The sequence below is a fragment of the Nelusetta ayraudi genome, unplaced genomic scaffold (genome assembly GCF_046127955.1).
Source record: "Nelusetta ayraudi isolate G7.1 ecotype Tasmania unplaced genomic scaffold, CSIRO-AGI_Nayr_v1 ptg000048l, whole genome shotgun sequence".
NCBI classification, from domain to species: domain Eukaryota; kingdom Metazoa; phylum Chordata; class Actinopteri; order Tetraodontiformes; family Monacanthidae; genus Nelusetta; species Nelusetta ayraudi.
In genome coordinates this window covers 14,125,260-14,147,324 of record NW_027466098.1, presented here as the reverse complement: position 1 = coordinate 14,147,324, position 22,065 = coordinate 14,125,260, and the positions used below count along the sequence as shown (strand labels likewise).

At 48.2% G+C, this 22,065-nt stretch overlaps 1 protein-coding gene across 3 annotated transcripts; it reads left to right on the top strand.

Annotated features, from left to right (window-relative positions):
* The first annotated feature begins 816 nt into the window (after window positions 1-816).
* LOC142895441 (large neutral amino acids transporter small subunit 4-like) lies at window positions 817-21,847 on the top strand. 3 transcript variants are annotated; one of them, XR_012928213.1, is made up of 14 exons: window positions 817-999; window positions 3,502-3,724; window positions 8,330-8,525; window positions 8,607-8,662; window positions 8,862-8,938; window positions 15,323-15,415; window positions 15,613-15,746; window positions 16,239-16,456; window positions 18,699-18,842; window positions 19,543-19,659; window positions 19,753-19,885; window positions 20,085-20,158; window positions 20,872-20,995; window positions 21,207-21,346. XR_012928213.1 is itself a non-coding variant. In XM_076036497.1 (14 exons), exons 2-14 carry the CDS (start codon window positions 3,565-3,567, stop codon window positions 21,366-21,368), a joined length of 1,698 nt encoding a protein of 565 aa, XP_075892612.1. In that variant the 5' UTR covers window positions 818-999; window positions 3,502-3,564; the 3' UTR covers window positions 21,369-21,847. The 3 variants fall into 3 exon arrangements, 2 of the variants coding, with proteins under 2 accessions (XP_075892612.1, XP_075892613.1); XM_076036497.1 differs by having other exon boundaries at window positions 818-999; window positions 19,543-19,669; window positions 21,207-21,847; XM_076036498.1 differs by lacking the exon at window positions 817-999 and adding an exon at window positions 2,979-3,094 and having other exon boundaries at window positions 19,543-19,669; window positions 21,207-21,847.
* The last annotated feature ends 218 nt before the right edge of the window (window positions 21,848-22,065 follow it).

The window sequence follows — 22,065 nt, the reverse complement described above, 5'->3', positions numbered from 1 at the left end:
AAAGTGAGCGATTTTACAATTCGCCTTCGATAAAAAAATAAATAAAACAAATCCTCCAGTATCTCGATGATGGAAAGTTAATGGCCAGAAGCCGCCAGCAGACGTCGCCCTATCAGCAATTCCTCCGTGTTGACTGCACTCGCAGGCCGTCACCGGACCAAATACCAACCCTCCCGGCCTGGTCCTGCAGGAAAGTGAAGTAAACACATTCTACAGGGAGGATTTAGAGCGAGTGAAGCACTCGGGGAGCGGCTGCACTGTTTAAATAAACCCTATAGACGTGCAGACACACAAAGAAAAACACGCACGTGCTTCACTGTGGGGAAGTTCACTCGCCAAACTGGAGCAAAGGTTCTGGAAAACCTGAAATCCAGTTTTTAATTTTCGATCAGTGTAAGAACAATTAAGTATATAAATGATGTTCATTTCTTTTTTTGAAAAAAGTTTGTAATGTAATCATACGCGTGTCTCTGTCTTGAATACGTATAATGTTGGACAACAGCTGGAGTATGGCCACTGTTTTTGTTTATTTCGCCTGTTCCTCTCACTGTTTCCGCCTTTCCCAGTATTCCACAGCAGCAAAAAGCTTCCCTTGAGTCACCGTGTAAAACACAACAACAGGAGTCGAACACCGCTATGTGAATGTTGTGTGTTCCCCTCCTCACTCACAAAATGTTCAGTATTGGGAAACAGCGCACATGCAGCGATTGCGCCCTCTGATTGGCTGCGGCTGGTCTCTAGCTCAGGCGCGGGCCAATGAGGGCCCGCCGTTGTTTGTGTTCGGGCTCGTGCGCTGCTATAAGACCGCAGCAGCAATGAGAGACGAGAAGCAACGACACTCAAAACACACCAAAGACGCGAGAACCCACCACTACTACCAGCACCAGCAGCCTCCAACGGTGGCTTGGTCCTAGAAGGGGAGCACGGCTGGGAGAGAAGCTGCTCTGAGGCGCCTCTGAGGCGGGCTCCATCCGTCCATCCATCCATCCATTCATTCAGGTGAGGGCTCCGGGGGATGCTCCATCGGCGGAGCTGGGAGGCTGAATGGGAGGCTGACTCAGGTCTTGCTCGGCAGGAATCAGCGTTCTGGTTGATGACAACACAGTGTGTCTCAACAGGCTGCAGCTATATGCGCTCTTCTTCTCCACCCTGAGCTTCTTACAATAGTAAAGGTCGGTGTGTGTGGATGAGAAACGGACGCTGGATCATTGTGCTGCAACACTCCTGTCAGCAGGGCTCATCTTATTTTCTTATGCTTTTAAATGCAGCCCCCCCCCCCACCCCCCACCCAAAAAAAAAAAAAAAAAAAAAAAATCCGATTCAAAACCTGCATCGCTGATAAGCTGTCACCACTTTTCATTGCGGCATCTTCTCTTCCTTGTTTATCATGCTCGTGGTTCCGGCGGTGCGGGCGTCAAAAACAAAAATTTTATGCTTTAACTTTCAGTCTTTAACTTTCACGCTTTGACCAACACTTTCAGCCAGGCGCTCAGTATCGCAGCGTCTTTCATTGCTGGCCAGTTGGCTCCTTACTTTGCCGTCTTCTTTGTCTCAGCGACTCGACGTTACTGTTGTTGATGCTGAACAGCTGAGCGGCTGCGAGAAGCGATGAGCGTAAAGCGCCGAGAAAACACGCCAGTGTTTCCGGAAACACTGCAGAACTCAACATAAAAAATTGAACAGCAGAATGAGACAGCGTCATTCAACGGTCTTGCCTATGTCTTCCGTCAGATGTTCTAATTAAACGTCCATATACTGAATTGTAATGTCATCCGCGGGAATGGAGGTGGCGCAATGTGTTGTGGCGTCCAGCTTCGATAGTAGTCCGTTTTTGTTGGGTTATTGGAATTATATTTTGAAATAAGTACCGGAAATGCATTGCATTTGCTTGGGATTGTGACTCCTTGCTGGGGGCGGTGGGGTGTAGATGTAGATAAGGGATGATGTTTGGGGGAGGGTGGGGGTGCATTGTGCAGATGATTTCAGTCCAGTTCAGACCAGTTCCAGCGCTGCTCTTTATTTACAGCCACGCACTGCGTGTTATTGTTCCTCAGTGAGATGATCTGCAGATCAGCGACCGCTTGACAATAAGAATGGCGATGGTAACAATTACGTGGTCCATCTATGACATTCTCTTCGCCTCGGAGTGAAGTTTCAATTTTTGCACAATCACTACGTGTTTGAATGACAGTGTTTTCCAAAACAACAGAGTTTCCTGGCTAACAACTCACTAATAGTTACTATTGCAGATTAAACATTTCGAGTTAGCTTAAGTCTTTGTGGCGAATTCACAGAACGTATATATATTTTGTTTGATTGTTTTGTGATTAAACCAGAATACATTTGATATTGTTCATTTAACAAATTGCAATTGGAGAGTCGTTCGCGTCATCCTTTGGCCTGTTGTTTTCGTCGCGGTGCGTTCGCATAGTGTGATTCTCTGCTACAGTGTGTGTGACACTTCGGTCGGTGCGTTGTTAAGAGTACTAGCGGGGAAGGAAGGAGTGCGACCAAGCTCGAGCGCGCCGCGCTGGTTCGAACCGGCTGGAACATGTGTTGCATTCACGTGCAGTCGATTTTTCCAACGCTCCTTTCCCTACGGTGGCATTTCTTCCTTAAAGTTTCAATTGGCTAACCGATTTTTACTAAAGACTCTGTGCTAATCCGTGAAAAATAGCAGCCCGTGTTAGCATACGAATGTATTTATTTATTACACAACATAATTAGTCTCACGATACAATACTATTGTAACAGCTGCTTTTTCCCACCAAATACGTTTGAGAATTTCACCGTGACTGTTGATAAAATGCGTGCTGCGGATGTTGAACTCGCTGAACACATTTGCGGTGCAAGACCAAAGAAAACATCGTCCTTTTCCGGAGATATTTACTTCTTTCAAGTATTTCACAATATCCCCTAACGCAACCTCGACCTCACGTGTAGCTGCTGCACGAGCTATGTCACCGGCAACCAATCAAAGGCGTAACGGGGCGGCGCCTAAGCGTATTAATATGAGAGCTCCGTCTCGGAGCTCCTCAGCTGTTTTCTGGTGGTAGAAGGAAGGCCTGCTCAGGTTGAGCACCGTTACGATCAGGCAAGCACAAAGAAATGTCAATGAGTGAGCCTACGAAACCTGGACGGTCATTATGTAATTATAGAGGAGGGATAAACTGTAATCTCAAGATGTTCCTCGTGGCTTTTATTGTAGTTTCCCCAATAAAAGAATAAAGAAAAAAATAAAATAAAACTGATAAACAATTGAACGACATTAAAGCATTCAAGTATTCAAAGCAAAATGCATAATGTGTCCAACATCTGTGTCCCCCCCCCCCCCCCCCATCGTTCCTTCCTCTATGTCTGGTAAAACACAAAACTTAAGCATACTTTTCCATTTTTCTGCACAAAAGCCCTGCACACTTTGTGAGAAATGAGCCTTTGCTTGTCTTCAGCAAACGTTAACTCATGTCGCCGTCGCTGCCACACCCTCCTCCTTCTGTCCAGGCTCCAGCAGCCTCCCTCATCCTCCAGCCAGGCCACTGAAGTGCAGCCTTTTGCCCAGCTGAAATGGCTCCCACGCTGGCAACGGCCTTCTCCCGCCGCTGGTGGATGGCGGTGACGGCGGTCATCGAGAATCTGCTCTTCTCTGCCGTGCTGCTGGGCTGGGGTTCCCTGCTCATCATGCTCAAGTCAGAGGGCTTCTACTCCTACCTCTGCTCTAACCCAGGTGAGTCACTCCTCTGACTGTGTATATTTCCATTTATGATGGACAGCTGAATTGCAATCAAGGCATTTCTGTATTTTTAATTATTTTTTTTTTTTTAAAGAAAATGGCTAATATGATTATATATTGTGTAGTCAAACCTTTATTTCACAAGGCATGGTACAAAGAGCAAACTTATTTCAGTAAAGGCCTAGGTGCAGACAGGAGCCCCCTGAGTGAGGGAATGGGGAGGTAACAAAAAACAGATAAAACAAGGGGCATAGTGAAACAAACCAGTGAAACAGCACAGCACAACAATGGCAGAAGAAAGGGATGACACAACAAAATAATATCACAACGCACAGGACAATAAAGGGACATAGATAAAATGACCGACTAGGCATAGGAGCCATTTAAACAACAAAACATGAGTGAGTGCATAAGAGCACGGGAAGCAGGCATTACATAGCAAAATGAATGTCACATAACGTACCATAATGTATGTTACAAAGTAATGTTCTTGGAATGCATTTTTAGTGAAAGGCAGTGAAATTGCGCACTGCAGGAGAAGTACGCGGGGTTCTTCACGTTGTGCATTTCAAATTTCAAAAAGCAAACAACTGATAAAGGCAGCATTGATGACGTTTCACTGCATTAAAAAAAAAAAAAAGTCAGTGAGCGAGCGAACAACAACCACCAATTTGTTCTGTTTGTACAGCCTGAGGCTCCTGCCTCAGGCATAGTTCCAGTTTTTCACCTGCACATTTGAATTTGCAACTCCAATGACCTGACAGTGTTTACCCCAAAACCTGATACCGGACTGAAGGTGAACAGGACCGCCCCAAAAAGTAGGCCAACAATTTGGACGCAAACAAGTTTTTCAGGAAAGTGCTCGGGTTTCACCGTATATCCCGGCCTCCCCGTATCCTAGCGCTCCGCTTCATGGAAGCGCTCTCCCCCTTAGGCCAGTGAGCACAGGCTTGCTTCTTGTTGCCGAACAGTGTGGAGTTCCTCTTGAAGAACGAGTCAATACTCCAGCCAGGACAAAGTCATGGCAGCTTCTCTTCACCCATCAGGCTGCTGCCAGACTTTGATCCTCTCATTGTGTCTCTTCTTTATGTCCTGCGAGCGAGCGCTGATGAAAGCTCTGCCGTACTCAATTTTGCATACAAAGGCTTTTCATGTCTTCGCCCCTCTCACACACTCTCAACAGTGCCTGTGCCATCCGCTGTGATGATATATCACGTGCACCGTCGACCCAGTGAGCGCGGAGAGCTGCAAGCCTCCCTTGTGCTTGTGACTGCAGGCTTCTTATCCAGCTGTGCTTTTAACAAAGCCCCAGTCTTTGGTTTCCTCTTGCCGCTCCCTGACCTACCGAGTGCTGTTTAAACAGCGCTGTACTGTACGTACGTGTGCACTTTTTGAGTGCCGAGAGGTCAAAAAAAACCTTGGTTTCTAATCTGCGTGCACGCTCAGAGGCGACACCAGATAACATACCCATGCGAGAACAAAGAGTCATATCCTGCCTCCTCCGTCCGTCTTTCTCTGTTCAGAAGTGTAAATCTGAACACAATGTCACTGTTCCTCACATGGTCAGCATGCAGCTGCCCGTGTTCCTGTCTCAAAGCAGCAGGATCTTTGCCAAACACCCGGCTTTGTGTGTCACACGTCTGGACAGAAATCAATGTACTTTTAAACCGGCGAGTGGCTCTCAAACGCTCTTTGTGTCTCACAACAACGACAACCCGTCAAGCCTTGACGACAAGATGTTTTTCCAGCAGGTGCAGCGTGTTTGTTCTGCCAGTGAAGCATTCGTATCTTTGTTTTTGTTCATCACTTGACCTCGTTCCCTTCAACGTAGCCTCGTCTTTGTAAAAGCATCATCCAATCCAAAGCGGGAGGCCATCTTCATTGCTGCCTGCTTATGGAGAACTTTAGCTGTGGTTGTGGGTTGACTGCAGGCCTGGTGTACCTAAGGGCTGCAGAATGGATTTACCGAGCTCAGAATGTCCAACCAAGGTGGTGGAAGAATCTATATCCTAATGCCGTAAAAGTGTATGGAGTGAGTCGTCCGCCGACACCCGCCATGTTTTGCAATGTAGGTCCGGCTGTTGACAGCTCGGTGGCCAAGGTAACAAAGCTGCTAGGACATTTCAGCCATCCTTGAGCGTACATACACTGCAGGTGAGTTTTTTTTAACCTCAGTTATTTTCAAGCCAGATGTTTTTTTTTGTATTCAGCAAACTCTGGCTGTGATCCAACAAAGAACATCTAGTCATAAAACATCGAGTCAGCCTTTATGCTCTGCAGTAGCCAGTGTGAGTGTGTGTGTCTCCATCCATGGACTTGCTCTAACCTGATTGACTCAGGTCTGCCTTGGTCATTGAATTAGTCAGCGGCAGAGGCTCGCCAAGAGGACAGATGCCTCGGTCTTCTGTTAGTCCAATAGGCAGCACTTACCGCCGCGATACGCCTCAAATCAGGCCTGAGGGGGCGGCGGCAGCACCGTCACCGTATTGACCAAAGGCTTAGATCACCCAGGAACGTCTAAAAGCTGATACGGGAGTCGGTGTTTGTTTTGCTTTCAGTCCTTCCAGATCACTTCTTCCATTAGGCTGACATGTGGACACCCTGGGACGGGTTGAGTTCAAACACCAGCCCAGCCGAAAGTCTGATGTTTTAGTCAAATTTGGTGGAATTTTAAGGTTGTTGTTGGACAGTTAGAAATCTAGCTGGCAAGAACATGCATTGTTTCCCTTGGTGTCTCCAGATTTTGCCTTGAAGCCTGGTACATGGCCTTGTTGGCGCCTCTCTAATCAGCTCTGACACAAACATTCAGCGGGATACAGACGCTGAAAACCTAAAATGCAATAAATCAAAGTGCTGCATCACAACTAGACACAAAATATACCCTCCCCAAAGTCTGTCTCTCGTACCAGTTAGTAATTTTCAGAAAGCGTCTGCCTCCACTTACAGCCTCACAATAAGAAAGGGAAAAAAACCATCTGGGAAACGTAAACACGACAGGCTAAAACAAAGAGGAATGCCAAACAAAGACCTCCATATAGTCAAAAACACTCATTTTGATAATGGTACTTAACGCCTCAACTCGCTGATTGGTCTGAAAGTTTTTTTTACCGCATTTTTTAAAAACTCTGCAACATTTCCCGTAAAAGTTTTTATGGATTAGCTTGTTGCGCGGCAGAGCCGACGGCTTCAGAACACCTCACTGTGAGAATCAGTGAATCAGTCCAGTCTTTAGCTGGACCTCCATGTGGTTGAACCTCAAGTGTCCTCACATTCTTTGCTGACACATGCATTAAAAAAAGAAAAGCTCAGTCATCATATACTCGTTAAGCAGGGCCACCTTTCACCTACTTACACTGTATTCTGGAACTGCCATGCGTTGAGATAATGGTTTCCTGTTGTTCACCCAAATTATCCCGGGAACCTGCATCGACGCCCCCGCCCTCCCCTCCCTGTTTATTACCTTCAGCTGGCCGAGGCAGCCGTCAACAACTGCTCTGCCTCTTACAGAACATTTGAGACGTTGATTTTCACTCGTGCCCAGAATGTCGACATCCCACCCCCAAGGACCGAAGAGAAGAAAACACTCTGATGACTCAGTTTTTAATGCCTCCCTCCCCCTCCGAACCAGACGATAAACATGCGCCTCTGTCTCCATTGTTTCCCATAGAAAGGAAACGAAAAACAAGACAAGGTGAGCACAGAGTTGTTTCCCCGCCCCCGAGGTCCTCCACTTTGTCTCCTGTCAGTCTGTTGATACCGGCGGAGTTTCACCGGGGGGACAAAAATAAAGTCCACATGAACTCGGTGGACTGTTGACCAACTGATTCAGCAGGAGGCGGACTGACTGGGCTGATGTCCGTCTGTTCCAGGGGTCCCCCCACCTTTTCGTCAGCCCTGCGCTATTCCTGGCGCCCGTGTACCCGGCATTTGTGTTGTTTTGCCTCCACTTTGTTTACTTGACCTTTAATGAGCTCCACCTGGCTCGTGAATCAGCAGCTCCAGGAGGAGAGGTTGGGGTTGTTGCGGTTGGGAGGCTGTTGAAGCGCAGACCTCAAAGAGCAACATAAGACGTGAGATACGACGTCAAAATAGCAAGACGGTGTTTATTTTAGAAACCTCTAGAATGACCGAACACGTCAAGAGCTTCACATGTATGCTGCTGCCAAAACATCCACCCCGACACCCCACGGGACTTCAATTGGACCTCAAGATATCAAACGTACGAGACTTGTGAAATGCTTATTAGTCACATGGATTGCAAGCTGACCAGGGCTGAAGGCAGGGTTACATCCTGGACAGATCAGCAGTTTATCGGATAGCCGCATAGAGAGACAAACAACCTTTCGCTGTCACATTCACATCGACGGACAGCTTAGTTTATTTAATTAAGTTTATTTTGAGTTCTCAGTCAAATGTGCATGCAGGTCACATAATGTTAAAAAGAAATCACATGATACAGCCTGGTATGTGCTGAGGAGCAGAGGAGCAGACCTGACATTTTGAAGCACAATGTCAAATAATGGAAAGTGATTCACCGCAGTTATATTGGTCTTTGCTTCCAGTCCCAAATTAACACACTCCTTTTTTTTTTTGTCGCAGAAAACAGCTCCAACGTGTCCACAATGGAGGAACCCGAAGAACACCTGGAGATGAACGGCTGGCCTATCTGCAAAGACCAGGACGAGAGGCTGAACCTGGCCTTCACCATCGGATCCTTCCTGCTGTCGGCCATCACGCTGCCCATGGGCATCGTCATGGACAAGTACGGCCCACGGAAGCTGCGGCTGCTGGGCAGGTACTTGTCCACTTTTTGGGGGGCCCTGGAACGACGTCAGACGTGTTGCGGTGCTCATCGTGTGTGTCACTCTCTTTCCAGCGCCTGCTTCGGTATGTCCTGCCTGCTGATTGCCTACGGAGCCAGCGATCCCAACAGTAAGTCCTCTCACGTTTTCACATACGTCCTCCCAGGGGCCATGAAATACCTGTTGCCTTTGTAGACGAACATTGATGTACAGCACACATTTGCACGCAGGGTTTCTAGCGACGCAGCGGTGACACTAATCAATCGGCCGGGATGTGTCGGCACTGGCTTGTGTCAGCAGACCAACTGCACCTTCCCTCTCTCCTTCAGATCTGTCCATCCTGATCTTCTTCGCTTTGGCCATGAATGGCTTTGGAGGCATGTGCATGACCTTCACCTCTCTCACCGTAAGTGGAAGATTTCTCATGTGTTCTGCTCATAAAACGTCTCAGATTGATATGTGGCGGTGACCTCGGTGGGGCGACGGTCCAGTATCTATTATTTTTTATGTGTAGTTTAGAGGGACGCAGCTATCGCTAGAAATTCCTTTCAGTCCTACTTTGTTTCCTTCTACTTATTTAGTAGCAAATTACAACAGTTTGAACAACACATACACACACACTTGAACTAAAGTCACACAATAGCCTTAATGCCTGCTTAAAAAATATACCGCTCCGGCAGGGTTCCCCGGTCACGGAAAATGTGGAAAAGTCATGGAATTTACAAATGGCATTTCCCAGGCAGCAGAATTTGTTTGTTGTTCTACCCTGGCGTTGGCTATGCACCGCCCCCGTGGCTTGTATCCAACGATGCTACAGCTCGGAATAAGCAAAGACGACAAGCTCCACTTATGGAGTTTACTTCAATTGATCGCTTACAGATTTCACATGTCGTTTACCTTTATGTTTTTTTTTAGCAATTACTGTATCATAAGATGAGTGGCAATAGGAAAGAAGAGGAAGGAAAAATTTTGAATTTTTGTCAGTGAAAATGAGTGGGAAACCTGCATATCATGCAGTGTTAGCCGAGGGTGTGACGAGTCCAATAAGCCACACTTTAACTTTCGAACTGTGTTGAGTGTTCACACTGTGTTTGCACATACCCGTCGGTGCACTTTAAATACATAACGTGTAGAGCTGCAATAATGGTAATGTTGGCCTTTCAAAATAAGCTCCTCGTCGCCTTCTCTTGTGATGTCGCAGCAACAGAGAAACATTTTTAATCTCGCCTGCCGGCAGACGCAGGGCCACTTTTTAATAAAATGTCAGCCTGGGCGAGCCAGAATGTCTCGTCTCATTTTGATAAGAGGGGCAATGAAATGAAAGGAGAGGTGCCAGAATGTCGAGAGCGAGTGCTGTGAGAGGCGAAGCAGTAAATGAGCGGTGGGAGAGGCGGACACAGCCAGGGGAAGGTGCAGTGACTCAGAGGGAAGGGAGGCGGAGAGAGTGATGTCTGCTGGGAGAAATGGATGATCAGTGATGGGATGAGAGCAGCGGATGGAGGCGCCGCCATCCATCAGGGAGGGAAAAGTGCCGCGTCACGCCAGAGAGGCCGCGTGACGGCGGGAGACACGGCTGGAGGAGAGTGATCCATTATTCACGGGCCGCGAGCCAAAAAAAGACCACTCCTCATTATTATTTCATGCGCAGAGGAACAGCGCGGCGAACCGGGGTGTCCGTGAACGCTGCGGGACGTGCGCTCGTCTGGCCGGCTTCGGCTTCGGCTTCATCGTCGTTTTTCAGAGGTTCAGGTGGTGTTTTTGTTGTTATTGACAGGCAGCGACGGTGCGAACCCTTTGAAAAAAAAAAAAAAAAAAAGGCTGTGAGCCGTGAACGCACCGCAGAGAGAGGGCACGACTGACAAACAGGAAGTGGAAGCGGGGGAACTGAGAGTGCATGCGTGTGCGCGCCAGTGTGTCACTCCACCCACGCTTTGCTGTTTCCTATTCACAGGGGCTGCAGGGACCCTGTCTGACACTCTCACGCACACGCACACACACACACGCTGGTCGCCGCTCAGCTGCTCCCCTCCTGCCCCCCTCCCCCACCCCAGTCTCAGCTGGGGCTGTTTTTGTCTTCTCCGGTTTCCGTCAGTCTCCCCCAGCGCCCGTGCTCGCCCCGCCCGCCCGCCTACCGGCGCCCCCAGCAGGACTTGTTGCGTTACTGTACCCCGACTGTGGTTGCGGTGTCACAGGTCCCTGCAGGCCTAGACAAATGTTTTCTGTTTGCAACTGCCGTGGAAGGCATGTGCGGGCGCCGCCAGAGCACGTAGGGCCTGTTGCCAAAAGAGAAGAAAAGAAAAAGGGGGAAAAAAAACGAGTAGGAAGGTTCGCCTCACGTAGCGAGGTGAAGTTCTTACTCAGCTGTTTTTGTTGGCAGCGCAGAAACACTCCCAAGTCTGACGGTGTTTGTTTTTCGCTCGGCGAGAAGTGTGAAGTTTTACATCACAACCTCCCACTGTCCTTCCATTCCGGTCCTCCCCCTTCTTCCTCTTTGGATCTTATAAAAACGAGCTCTGGGCCTTCTTTTCTTCTCTTCCCGTCTTATGTACTGTATTTCTCTCAGCTCTGGAGATGGAAAACAAGACGTTGGGTTGAGGAGGAGGCTGCAGCGGGTTCACTCCTCCTCGGTCTGTGTAAATAGCTCGCTGTTTCTCAGAAAGTCTCCTCCAAGAAAAAGAACACACTTTCTCAGACGCCCATTCATTGCACGTTTCTCATGTATGTGCATATGCTGCTCTGCACAGCCACACCCATCGGCAGGCATGTGGCTCCTCCTCTTGATCTCGGCACGTGTTGTACCCCCTCCCCATCCCCCGACCCCTCTGCTCCTGCTTCCTGGGTTTGGTCTCCTAAAACGAAGACCTTTTTCCTGCCCTGGTCTCCCTCCTGTCCAGTCCCTCGTGTTTCATCATGTCTGCGCCTTTCTTACCTCATCCAAGTGGCAAATTGGCTTGGGTTTTTGCAAGGGGGGCTGGGTCAGGATAATTAAAAATATATTTGACTGGTGGACGGATTCCTCAGTGGCTGCAATAATGGTAATGTTGGCCTTTCAAAATAAGCTCCTCGTCGCCTTCTCTTGTGATGCCATGGCAGCGAGGTTGTCGCTCTGCGGACTATTTTCAAGCGTGCCGGCGACGGCAATGTGAGATGGAGGACATGCAGCCTTTGCTCTGTTTACTGCACGTGAGCGCACGAGTTGAAGGGACAGGCGGTTGCGCAGGGGTGGGGGGATGTTTGGGGTAGAGAAAAAGATGAACCTTTGCCAAAAGGGTTCTCATTTCTCATTCTTAAATCCAAGCCAGCAGGTCAGAGCGGTGCTGCTGACGTCTGGCCGCTGGTTTTTATTTAGCGGTGAAAAGTTCTTCTGCAGGTGTTTATTTGGTTTTCTGTGTGGTCGGAAATACACAGTGCAGGTCTTGTTTAGGACCCTGCTGAGATCTTTAGATGAAAAACTGGCTGTTTTTTTTTAATGTACGCTCAGAAAGTCAACTGCTTTCACTTCAAAAACACTGGCGCTCAGCCTGAAAACACTCAACTGCAGCGAGGAAGGAACCAAATGTGACGTGGAGTTGATGGACGTGTGTTTGCCAGTCTTCGCAGCCCACTCCGCTGGTCTCTGACTTGACTTTTTCCCCTGTGTCAGCACGGGGCCGGTCAGAGCTGGTTCCCTGCCGTTGAAGCACCACAGAAGCAGCAGCAGCAGCAGCAAACCCTCTTCCTCCTTTCATTTCTCTGTTCCTCGTCACTCCGGCCAGTTTCCTCTTTCTGTCCGTCGCCGCCTTAAATCCAGAATCAGCCCATTGTTGCACAACGCGGCCCACTTTTCTTTGTCCCCTCACCTCATTTTTTTTCAATCTGTCAGCACCGCGTTATCCAAACTAAAAACACATTTGGAGTGGTTTGTTACTTTTGTTTTACACGTTTTTACATTTTTTATGTGAATTTACATAGCATTCACCACATGCTGCATAGCAACATTGTGTTTTAACAAAGTGAGACCAGCTTGTTCAACAGTTCCGTCTGAATCCCCTTTAAATGCTGTTCTTTCATTGGCCAGGGTCATTTAAAGACACTCAACACTGTTCCAAGAACGTTCTGGCAGTAAACCAAAAAGGCTCTTTAAAGTCAAGTTGGAAAACAACCCCCCCCCCCAAAAAAAACCCAAAAAAACGGATTGGACCGTTCAGCCGTCCGGCTTAAGTGTGAGTCGGTTCGCTCATCCAAAGCAAAAAAAGCCGAGTCGAGTCAGCACGAGAGTTCCAAGTTACCTGGAAACTGTCCAAACAAAGCCCTTAAATGCGCACTGTATCCACATGATTAAACTGCATCCAGAAGACAAACAGTGCGCAGCTGCTCCCAACTGAAGCCTCCTATTGAAGCCGATCTCTTATCTACAGGTGGCTGCCAGAGGGCGAAAAAAAAAGACGTTAAGCGACTGTTTAAACACAGTATGCATGTATGCGCATGTCTATGCGTGTGTACATTGCTTAACAAAATGGATCTTCAGAGGAGAAACCAGACGCAGAACAGAATGCCCCCCCCCCCTTTTTTTATTGCAGTATATTAGTGCACTTTACAAGTGGTGCCATAACCCTGGAGTCGTGGATGTGTGTTTAATGGGGTGCATCAGGGAAGTGGGCGAATAAAATGAACACTGTAAATAGTTGTGATTATCGGCAGGACAGATGCACTTGACCCGGTGATCGGCCCGAGCTTTTCATCCGGCAGAGAAAAAAAAACTCATTCCGGCACACATGTTGACGCTGTTTTTTGCAGTACAGCAGAGTTGTTTTTAATTGTGAGTGGACATTTGCGTGGCAATCTAGCAGCATCAGAGATGGTGTCAAAAGTTCACTAGAATGATTCCCAAGAATGATTCCTGCGGGAAAAACGGACTTCTTTTCAATATTCAGAACTTGTCAAACAACGCACTGCAATCATCACCCACCAGTCCTTCAAATCCCAGGACCCCCCCTTCACACCTTCACACTCACTTTGATTTCTTGTAATCAGCACTTTCTTTCTATGATGAGCAGACAAACTAGTTTGTGATGTCACTTTTCTTTTTTTTTTTTTAAAGGGGAACAGTGGTTCCAGTCAGCAGCTGACTGTGTGAGTCAGACGTTAGTAAAGCCAAGCGACATATGACACATTGACACAGCTCATCAGTCTCACTGTCATCAGGCCCAGACCTGGTTTCTGCTGCACTAGTTTGGACTTGTTGTTGCGGCTGCTGCAAGCAGAGTTGCCCAAGAGCTGGGCACTCGTGATCACATGATTTTTTTTCCTCACTGTTCTTGTTGTTGTTTATTCCTGTCACTGGGCTGTGCGCCGAGACAGTGCAGCTACAAGTTACTAGATGAGATGATTCCCAGAACCAAGAGGAAATGTGTTGACCCCAACTGCACTAGCTTTATTATTTTTCCGATCTGCTGAACAAAATAAAATGAAAAGTAAAAATTCCTTCAACAATCTGTCTCTCTAGCAACTCCATAGGAATAAAATTCTGCACTTGTTCCCCTTCTGAAGAAACGCTCTGCTGGAAACACCAAAGGTTGCCTTGTTTTTGTCCCCTACTGAACACATGGGAGGTCCAAGAACAGAAAAGATGAAAACTTCTGGAGAGGCTGTAAACAGAGGGCTAAATATGCTCTTTTCTGTAGATTCATTGATTTTGTTGACATTGTTCTATTTAAAATAAAACTGCGATGAATGTCAGAAAAATGCGAACCAGCAATTAAATGACACAAGGGGAATTTTTTTGTTGAACTGCCCTTTTGCGAGGCGTCATAATGAAGATTTTCCCTGCAAATGAGCCTCTTTCGAAAGAGCGGAGTCGAGTCTTGACTCATCGCGAGCCCGGCGATGAGGAAGCGAAGGAAGGAACCTGTTGACTCGGCAGGGATATCAGAGCGGAGCGAGATCTGCTGAGTAAGACGGCAGGTCACCACCACCACCACCACCACCACCCTGCTTGTTCCACCAACTAGGTCAAAGGTCTTCCCAACAATGTCTGTCTGTCTGTCCAGTCGGGAGGAGAATCCAGAAAAAAAAATATGTTGGAATATTATTTGGATCTTCCCTCCAACCACTCGTGGTTCTAATTAATGTGGGGGGATGACGGCTGTGTGGGGTGAGAGGGTTCAGGCAGCTGCTTAACGAGCTGCACCCCGCCGCGAGCACTGGGATGGACAGACGGACGGACAGACAGATTGCGAACAATAGAAGGAGTTCGCCGCTGCTCGGCTCTCGTCCGTCAGTCCACAGCTGGTTTCTTCTCGTCGGTGTCTCTTGGTTGGAGGACAGAGTGCACGTTGTTTTTCAGTTCAGACCCATTATGGAAGACATTTTTTTTTTTCATCTTATAAACGCTGGAAAATCCCACCCCTGCCTTCTTGAAGACAGTGAAGCACTTTGTGTAGGAAAAATAAGTCAGTGGTCAGTCATGCAGTTTGCTGCCTCGGATAAGAAGAAAACTCTTTGTTTGGCCAACTGGAGAACGAGCATGCTGCACTTCAGAGAGAGTGAGAGAGTAACTCCATTCTTCCCAGAGTATTATTTTGCCGGCCGGCTGTCTGGCCTGTCGCAACATGTACTTTGAACTCCATAATTACGTTTTGTGCCATAACCCCAGGGATCCCCTGTGCTGTTTACTGACGTCCATCATCATGGGTGAAAGAGGTCAAACGTGAAAGACGTCCTCTGTGTTGTCGTTGTTGTTGTTGTGTGTGTTTGTCGAGTGTTTCTGACCCAGATTTTCTTTTTCTCCTCTGCTCCTCCCCCACATCAGCTGCCCAACATGTTTGGAGACCTGCGGTCCACCTTCATCGCCCTGATGATCGGGTCCTACGCCTCCTCGGCCGTCACCTTCCCCGGCATCAAGGTGACCTTCGCTCCTGACCGCCGACATCATCGTTCAACCACAAATATTTTTCACATCTGTTCCACAAAAATATTGAGACCTTGAAAGCACGATACAACATCGTGAGACGTTGATACAGCTGCTGCTGCTGCTGCTGCTGCTGGTGCTGCTCAGTGGAATGGGATATTGATTGTCCATTTACGACATCCCGCCCGCAGGTGATCTACGATCTGGGTGCCACCTTCATCAGTATCCTGATGGTCTGGGCCGGCTGTGCCTGCCTCGTCTTCCTCAACTGCTTCTTCAACTGGCCTCTGGAGCCCTTCCCCGGCCCCGAGGACATGGACTTCACGTAAGAGACGAGCTGCAGGAGCCATTTGTCTTCCTTTTCTTTTCTTTTTTTCATAGCCTCCAGTTGTTGCTGCCGAGCAGCCGTCGCTGCGTTGCTATTTAGCCGACCTCAGGCTATATCTGCTGCGAGTGGATTCCACCTGAGCCCAGGCAGCCTGCCGAGATTACTGCGACACTGCACGTACACGTACAAACGCGCGTGCGCGCGCACACACAGCAACACGCAGACATTCTGCACGCGCTCAATCCCTGCGCAAGGCTGCGGAGGCCGAGTTAGCTCTAAAGACAGGAAACAAGATGAAACCGGAGGATCAGCCGACTTTATTCTCAATTACTAGGAATCTTTTCCCCCGTAGCCCCTTCTTTGTCTCCTGTTTTCCTTTTTCTCCTGGATTGTTTTTCTTGATTTAACCTTTGTTCCGCGCCCTGTGCGTTTGGCATTAGCGCTAACACTCTCCTCCTTGCCGTCTCCTCCTCCTCCTTCTCCTCCCAGGGTGAAGATCAAGTTCAGCTGGCTGGGCTTTGACCACAAGATCACAGGGAAGCAGTTCTACCGGCAGGTGACCACCGTGGGGCGCCGCCTCAGCGTGGGCAACTCCATGAAGCAGCACCACCACCACCAGCCGCCCAAGGACCTGGCCACGCAGGAGGCCAACAAGCTCTGCCTGTCCACCGTGGACCTGGAGGTGACCTGCAAGGACAAGGGGGAGAGTAAGTGCGGAAGACCCAGTCAGTCACGCTCAAGCGGACCAATCAGATCTGTCGCTTTCAGCAGTTAGCTACGCAGTCAGCAGTTACCACCCAGAAAGCTTGGCAGTGTTTTCACTGTGTCGTAGCTTCTTCTTCTGTGGTTTTCCAGAGCTGCCACCATTTGGCGAAAGGTATTTTTTTCCAAATTTAGGCCTGATTAAAAATGTTATCCAAGGGAGGTTGGCAAGATAGATGAGCTGGATCTCAGTGTTGAAACTTAAACAACCCAGCTGCCGCTCCAGGCAGCCTTTTGGTCTGTGAGAGGGAAAAACAACTCTGCTGGCAACTTTTCAACTAAAAACACTCAACAAGAGTCCCACGATTGCTGTTTTCGTTTTTGCCAGCTTCTGAATATTCATCCCGACATGTCAAAAGGCTGTCTGCTGGCTGAATGAGTGGGCGGAGTCTCGTAACTTGTTGTCTGTCCTGAAGTCACGGGAGAACTTTGGAATGGTCACTGTTGAGGATCCACTCTGTTGATGGTTACACAGGTTGTAGTTTTGTTTAATTTTTTAGTCAACAGGGTTGGTGGGTGTGTCACATGACACATTCCAATGTTTACTAGAATTCAGTGCATTGCCCTCTAGCTGTAAAGAGGAGTTTCTCTTGAGTTTTATAATGAAATGTAGATTTAATACATTTGTTTCAACAGCTTTTAAATGTGACGGGTGTTAAAATGAGAATTAGGAAGCAGAATTATATAATTAAGTTTAAGTGACGCTGAAACGATGTTATTGCTGACTTTGAGTTGCCAGTCTGTCTGTTTTTGACCCACATCTGCACACGGTAATGAGGCACGAGCAGCCCTGCACACCCTTGCGGTGCCTTCAGCGACCCCTTACCTCTGCCCTACATCCGAGGCGAAAACCAGTCACCTCCTGGCTCACTACACACAAGGGTCAGGGACTCCTGACGGGGGGTTCTGGTTCCTCCTCTCTCCGTCTCTTTGGTACCAAGTGGACCGTGGAATCCGTTCGGACCCCGGCCTTAGAAAAGCTGCCCAGCGGGCGTGTGGCACCGTGGCAGGGAGGCCTGGCGGTGCACACACACAACGCTGTCACGATGCTCATGGTTGGATTTGTAAAGCAGCTGGATGTTTCCTGTGTGTCGTGAGCTTTAAAGAGGCCCCCGGTTGGACAAAGCTGACAAACCGTCTCCCCTCCTCTTGACTCTCCGACCTGACAGAGGCCGTTAAAAAGGTCACAGAAGTTAAATCTGCTCTGAGATCCAAAATGTATGTCAAGTACAATTGAGGCATAGGAGATGTTTCTGATTTTCAGCTGCTTTCCATGACGCGAGACATCGACTGACGGTTGTCAGATGTTGGCTTAGTGTGCTAGCTTACTGGCAAAATGATCAGGGCATAAAATACAAACAAATCTAACCTTTTTTTTTTTTTAGCATTTAGCATTTAGCATTTAGCACCAACAGCTAAAATTGATGTTTGTTTCATACTACGTAGTAACTTGGTTCCTTAATAATGCCTTCAAAGATTGTCATTTATACATTGCACTTAAAACGGCAACTCATACAAGAAAGATTCTTACCATGCAGATTGATTTTCACGGCAACATTGAATTGCATTGAGCGCAGATACGTCTGCAGCAGTGTGGCCTTGTGCAGAGCGATACCTGTTGTTCCTGCTAAATGGGCCCATCTGCTCCACTGGTGCATCTATTAATCGGTTTGTCCAGTGCTTTTACCGTATGGCCCCTTGTGTCCAATTTCCACTTATATTCACCGCTAATGATCAACCGTATACCCAGAACCCACCTTTCTTTCGATGCCTCGGCACACAACAGCCTTCCTGCGCTGCACCAGGTGTGTGGCAGGTGTGTGTATCTAGATGGTGACCTAATGGACGGGTTTGCTCATAGGAGTGTTTGTCGGATTTTCTTCACTGCTGGCTCTTTGTGTTTGTGTCTGTGAGTGTGTGTTTTTTTTTCTTTCACAGGACAAAATGTGCAAAAAGATTTGCGCCCGTCAAAAACTGTTCATTCTGACCATGCAGGCTCTTACACAACAAGCACTGGGGACCTTCAGTCCTGAGAATAAAAAAAAAAAAAAATGTTCCTGGTGTTTGTGTGCTGCTGTATTTTGCTGCTCTGACTCGGGACTGAGCCACTGGTGATTGACGTGAAGGAAAATGACCCTGCCGGCATGGAGCTCACCTTCCGTCTTTGCTTCCCTCCTCTCTTTCCAGATCAGTCTTTCATGAAGAGCATCCTCAGCCCCATCTTCATGCTGAGTCTCATCACCATGTGTGTGACGCAGCTGCGCCTGATCTTCTACATGGGAGCCATGAACACCATCCTGGAGTCGTTGGCGGATAGAGACCTCAGCACAGGTGTGTGTGTGTGTGTGTGTGTGTGTGTTGCTTTTGGTTCTTTAAAGCAGAAGTCTGGCTGCCAGGTGCCACCACAAGGTGTTCTCGAACAAACACGTTGCTTGCTTGCTTAAAAAAATGAAAAATGCAGATGTCGGGAAATAGAAACACGTGCTGCACGACACTGGATGCATGCTAGCGTCCAAAATATAGCTGGTAAAAAAAACCACATAATTGTTTGAAGCAACAGAGTCACAAAGAATGAATGAGTTGTCGTGTTCTGGATACTGGTTCGTTCGTGACTAGAGGAACAATTAACCAAACAGATTTGGTGGAGACATGTTTCCCCCTTCGCCTCCTGCCTCTCTCGCCCCGCTGCTCCTGCCTCGGCTGCCCTCTGACCTCTTGCTGCTCTTCGCTAACACGGTTTTGTCTGTCCTTTCCCGTTTTCTTCTCTCGCCTTATTCGCTGTCGCAGTGGAAAAGATGCAAGTAGGTAAGAGAACCTCAGGTTTTACACACGACGACCTGACCATCGGCTCGCCCCTTTGCACCCCCCTCCTTCCTCCAATCTGTCTGTCTGTCTGTCTGCTCTGTGTTTGTCTCCTTCCCTGTGCCTCGCCCTCGGTGAAGTCCGTCGCTGTGGTTGTGTTCAAACCCGCTCGGAGCAGAGCGCACACATCCAATAACCAGATGCCTTTTATGCTGCTTGTTTCCCTCAGTGAGCGTCTACACGTCCATCTTTGGCGTCCTCCAGCTCCTGTGTCTGGTCACCTCCCCTGTGATTGGCCAGGTCATGGACTGGAAACTCAAAGCCTGCGAGGACGAGAATGACAAAAGTGCCAAGAGGTGAGAAACAGAAACACATAAACGGAGAGAAAGAGAAGCCCACTTGATCCTGAATATTCAATTCTCCTAATTTCTTTCACCAGGGAGCCCGGCCAGCCCCGCCGACCCGACAAACAGATCCAGAAGATCGTCAACGCCACCAGAGCCTTCATCTTCACCAACCTGCTGCTGGTTGTCTTCGGATTCACCTGCATCATCAACAACCTGCCTCTCCAGGTGCGCAGACACACACACTGCAGAGAGACGGACATCACGTTCACGCTGAGGGAAAAACTCACATGGCAATGCAGCACGTTCTGATTCTCGCTCGTCTAGTGCCACCTACTGGACAAACAAGGGATTTCATGTTATTTATATATTATTTATTTATTAATTTTTTTTAAACTAAATGTTCTTCTCAAATTCTCTTCTCCAGATTCTCTCATTCGTCCTGCACACCATCGTCAGAGGGTTCATCCACTCTGCAGTCGGGGGTCTCTATGCTGCTGTGTAAGTGCACATTGTGATCAAACCAGCAGTGTGCTGCTGCCGTGTGTCATCCTGGGTGTCGCATGATTGCAGGTGTGAGGCTGCTGAGTCAGCAGGCTGAGTGCCATGGATCATCGCAGTGGGATGATATTCAGCGTAACGGCACAGCAATGATGTTAATTAATATAATATTAATAATGATAACACAGTTCACTTCGGACTAGTTTATTTAATCGTTCATTTGCCTCCACTAACACAAGCAGCTCTGACTACTTTCTTATTAGTTAGTGGAAATCATTGGAAAAGTCGCTAAAGTGACGAAAAACAGCATCTCCCGTTCATTTTCAGGCAGACCTACTGTAGTATAGAGCAGCCAGTGATGACAATCATTGCACACTGTGTTCCTTGCATCTGTATTTCAGTTCTGTGTGTTGCTGTGTTATATTTAAATTTCAAAGCCCCAGTTCTCTTATACTCAGTCAGCATTTGTTGAGAGCTTTTCTTTTTGTCGGCTCAGTCGATCCGGCCCATCTATTGTTTGAGTTAATTGCCTGAAATTTGGATTTGTGTCTCAGCTGAATTAATAAAACTGTTAAGATTGTCAGACAGTCAGACAGTCAGTCCATGAGGCAGTCAGTCAGTCATTCAGTCAGACAGACATATATTTTATTCAGGCTCGGAGGGAAATTCACATGAATTGTTAACGTCTGTCACGTGCTGTTTGTCCTGTGCAGGTACCCGTCCTCTCAGTTTGGCAGCCTGACTGGCATGCAGTCCCTGATCAGCGCTCTGTTCGCCCTGCTCCAGCAGCCCCTCTTCCTGGCCATGGTGGGACCCCTGGAGGGAGACCCCTTATGGGTAAGAATGCATATAAAACACAGAAGGAAAAATATATACATTTTTGCTGGTTGCGTGGGCAGAGTGTTGGCCAGTTTGATTTCTGTGACCCGATTTCAAAAAGTAGTGTGTTCATCTCCCAAAACATCTGTTCCATTTGGACAAAAAGAGAAGCAGTGCGATTTGTGAAATCCACCTTGTGAACCAACAAACTCCTTGCGTTGCCTTCCAGGTGAACGTGGGCCTCCTGGCGCTAAGCATGCTGGGATTCTGCCTGCCCATCTACCTGCTGTGCCACAGCCGCCACCTCCAGCGCCTTAGAGACGAGCGCGACTCGGACCCCAAGATCTACGTCCAGATAAACAACGGCAGCAAGCCAGAGGCTTTCGTCTAGATAGACCCAGGACCACCTTTGAAAACGCAGACGCGTCAAAGCTTCTACCTGGAGGGACTGAGAGCAGCAGAGAGCTGGAGGAGAGAGCAGCTGTCCTCTCCGGACCCGTCGCACCTCCCCCAGTTCATTCTGATGCACTCTGATGACACACTGACCCCTCACATTCCCCGAAAACAGCCCCCGGTCAAGTATGACAGCAGACCACTGTGACAACCGTCCCACCCTCTCTTCATAATACACACTGTGAGACACCCACCCCTCACACACACACACACACTAACACACACACACACGCAACCTCTGAACTAAGATCACATCAGACTGAAGAGAAGCAGCTGTTTTTTTTAAATACCTCTTCAGATTATTTTTCTTTTCTGTGTTTGCCACTTTCATGTTCCTTATTTTGCGCTGTTTAATCCTATCACTGGTTGGTCTTGCCTCGCACTCGCAAGAACAGGCTGAAAAAACAAAAAACAAAAGGAGAAGTTTGCAGGCAAGGCCACCAGATAGCCAGAGTGACGACCCACAATCAGGGGTCGCTCAGCAGACCCGGGTCACGCACACACAAGTGGCACCCTCGGTCACGCCGTCGCTGCGTCATCCCGTGATCGAGGGTGTTTCCTCGAAGAAGAATCCACCGTTTAAACAGCGTGTCATCCTGCACCACCACGTATTAGGGTTTTTGTTTTCATTACAC

What these genes read in the sequence shown, in the direction of transcription:
- LOC142895441 (XM_076036497.1), top strand. Translation starts at nt 3,565, where the DNA reads ATGGCTCCCACGCTGGCAACGGCCTTCTCCCGCCGCTGGTGGATGGCG. An exon ending in AAGCTGCGGCTGCTGGGCAG is followed by an intron (nt 8,526 to 8,606) that starts GTACTTGTCCAC and finishes CTCTCTTTCCAG; the next exon opens with CGCCTGCTTCGGTATGTCCT. An exon ending in AATGACAAAAGTGCCAAGAG is followed by an intron (nt 19,670 to 19,752) that starts GTGAGAAACAGA and finishes TTCTTTCACCAG; the next exon opens with GGAGCCCGGCCAGCCCCGCC.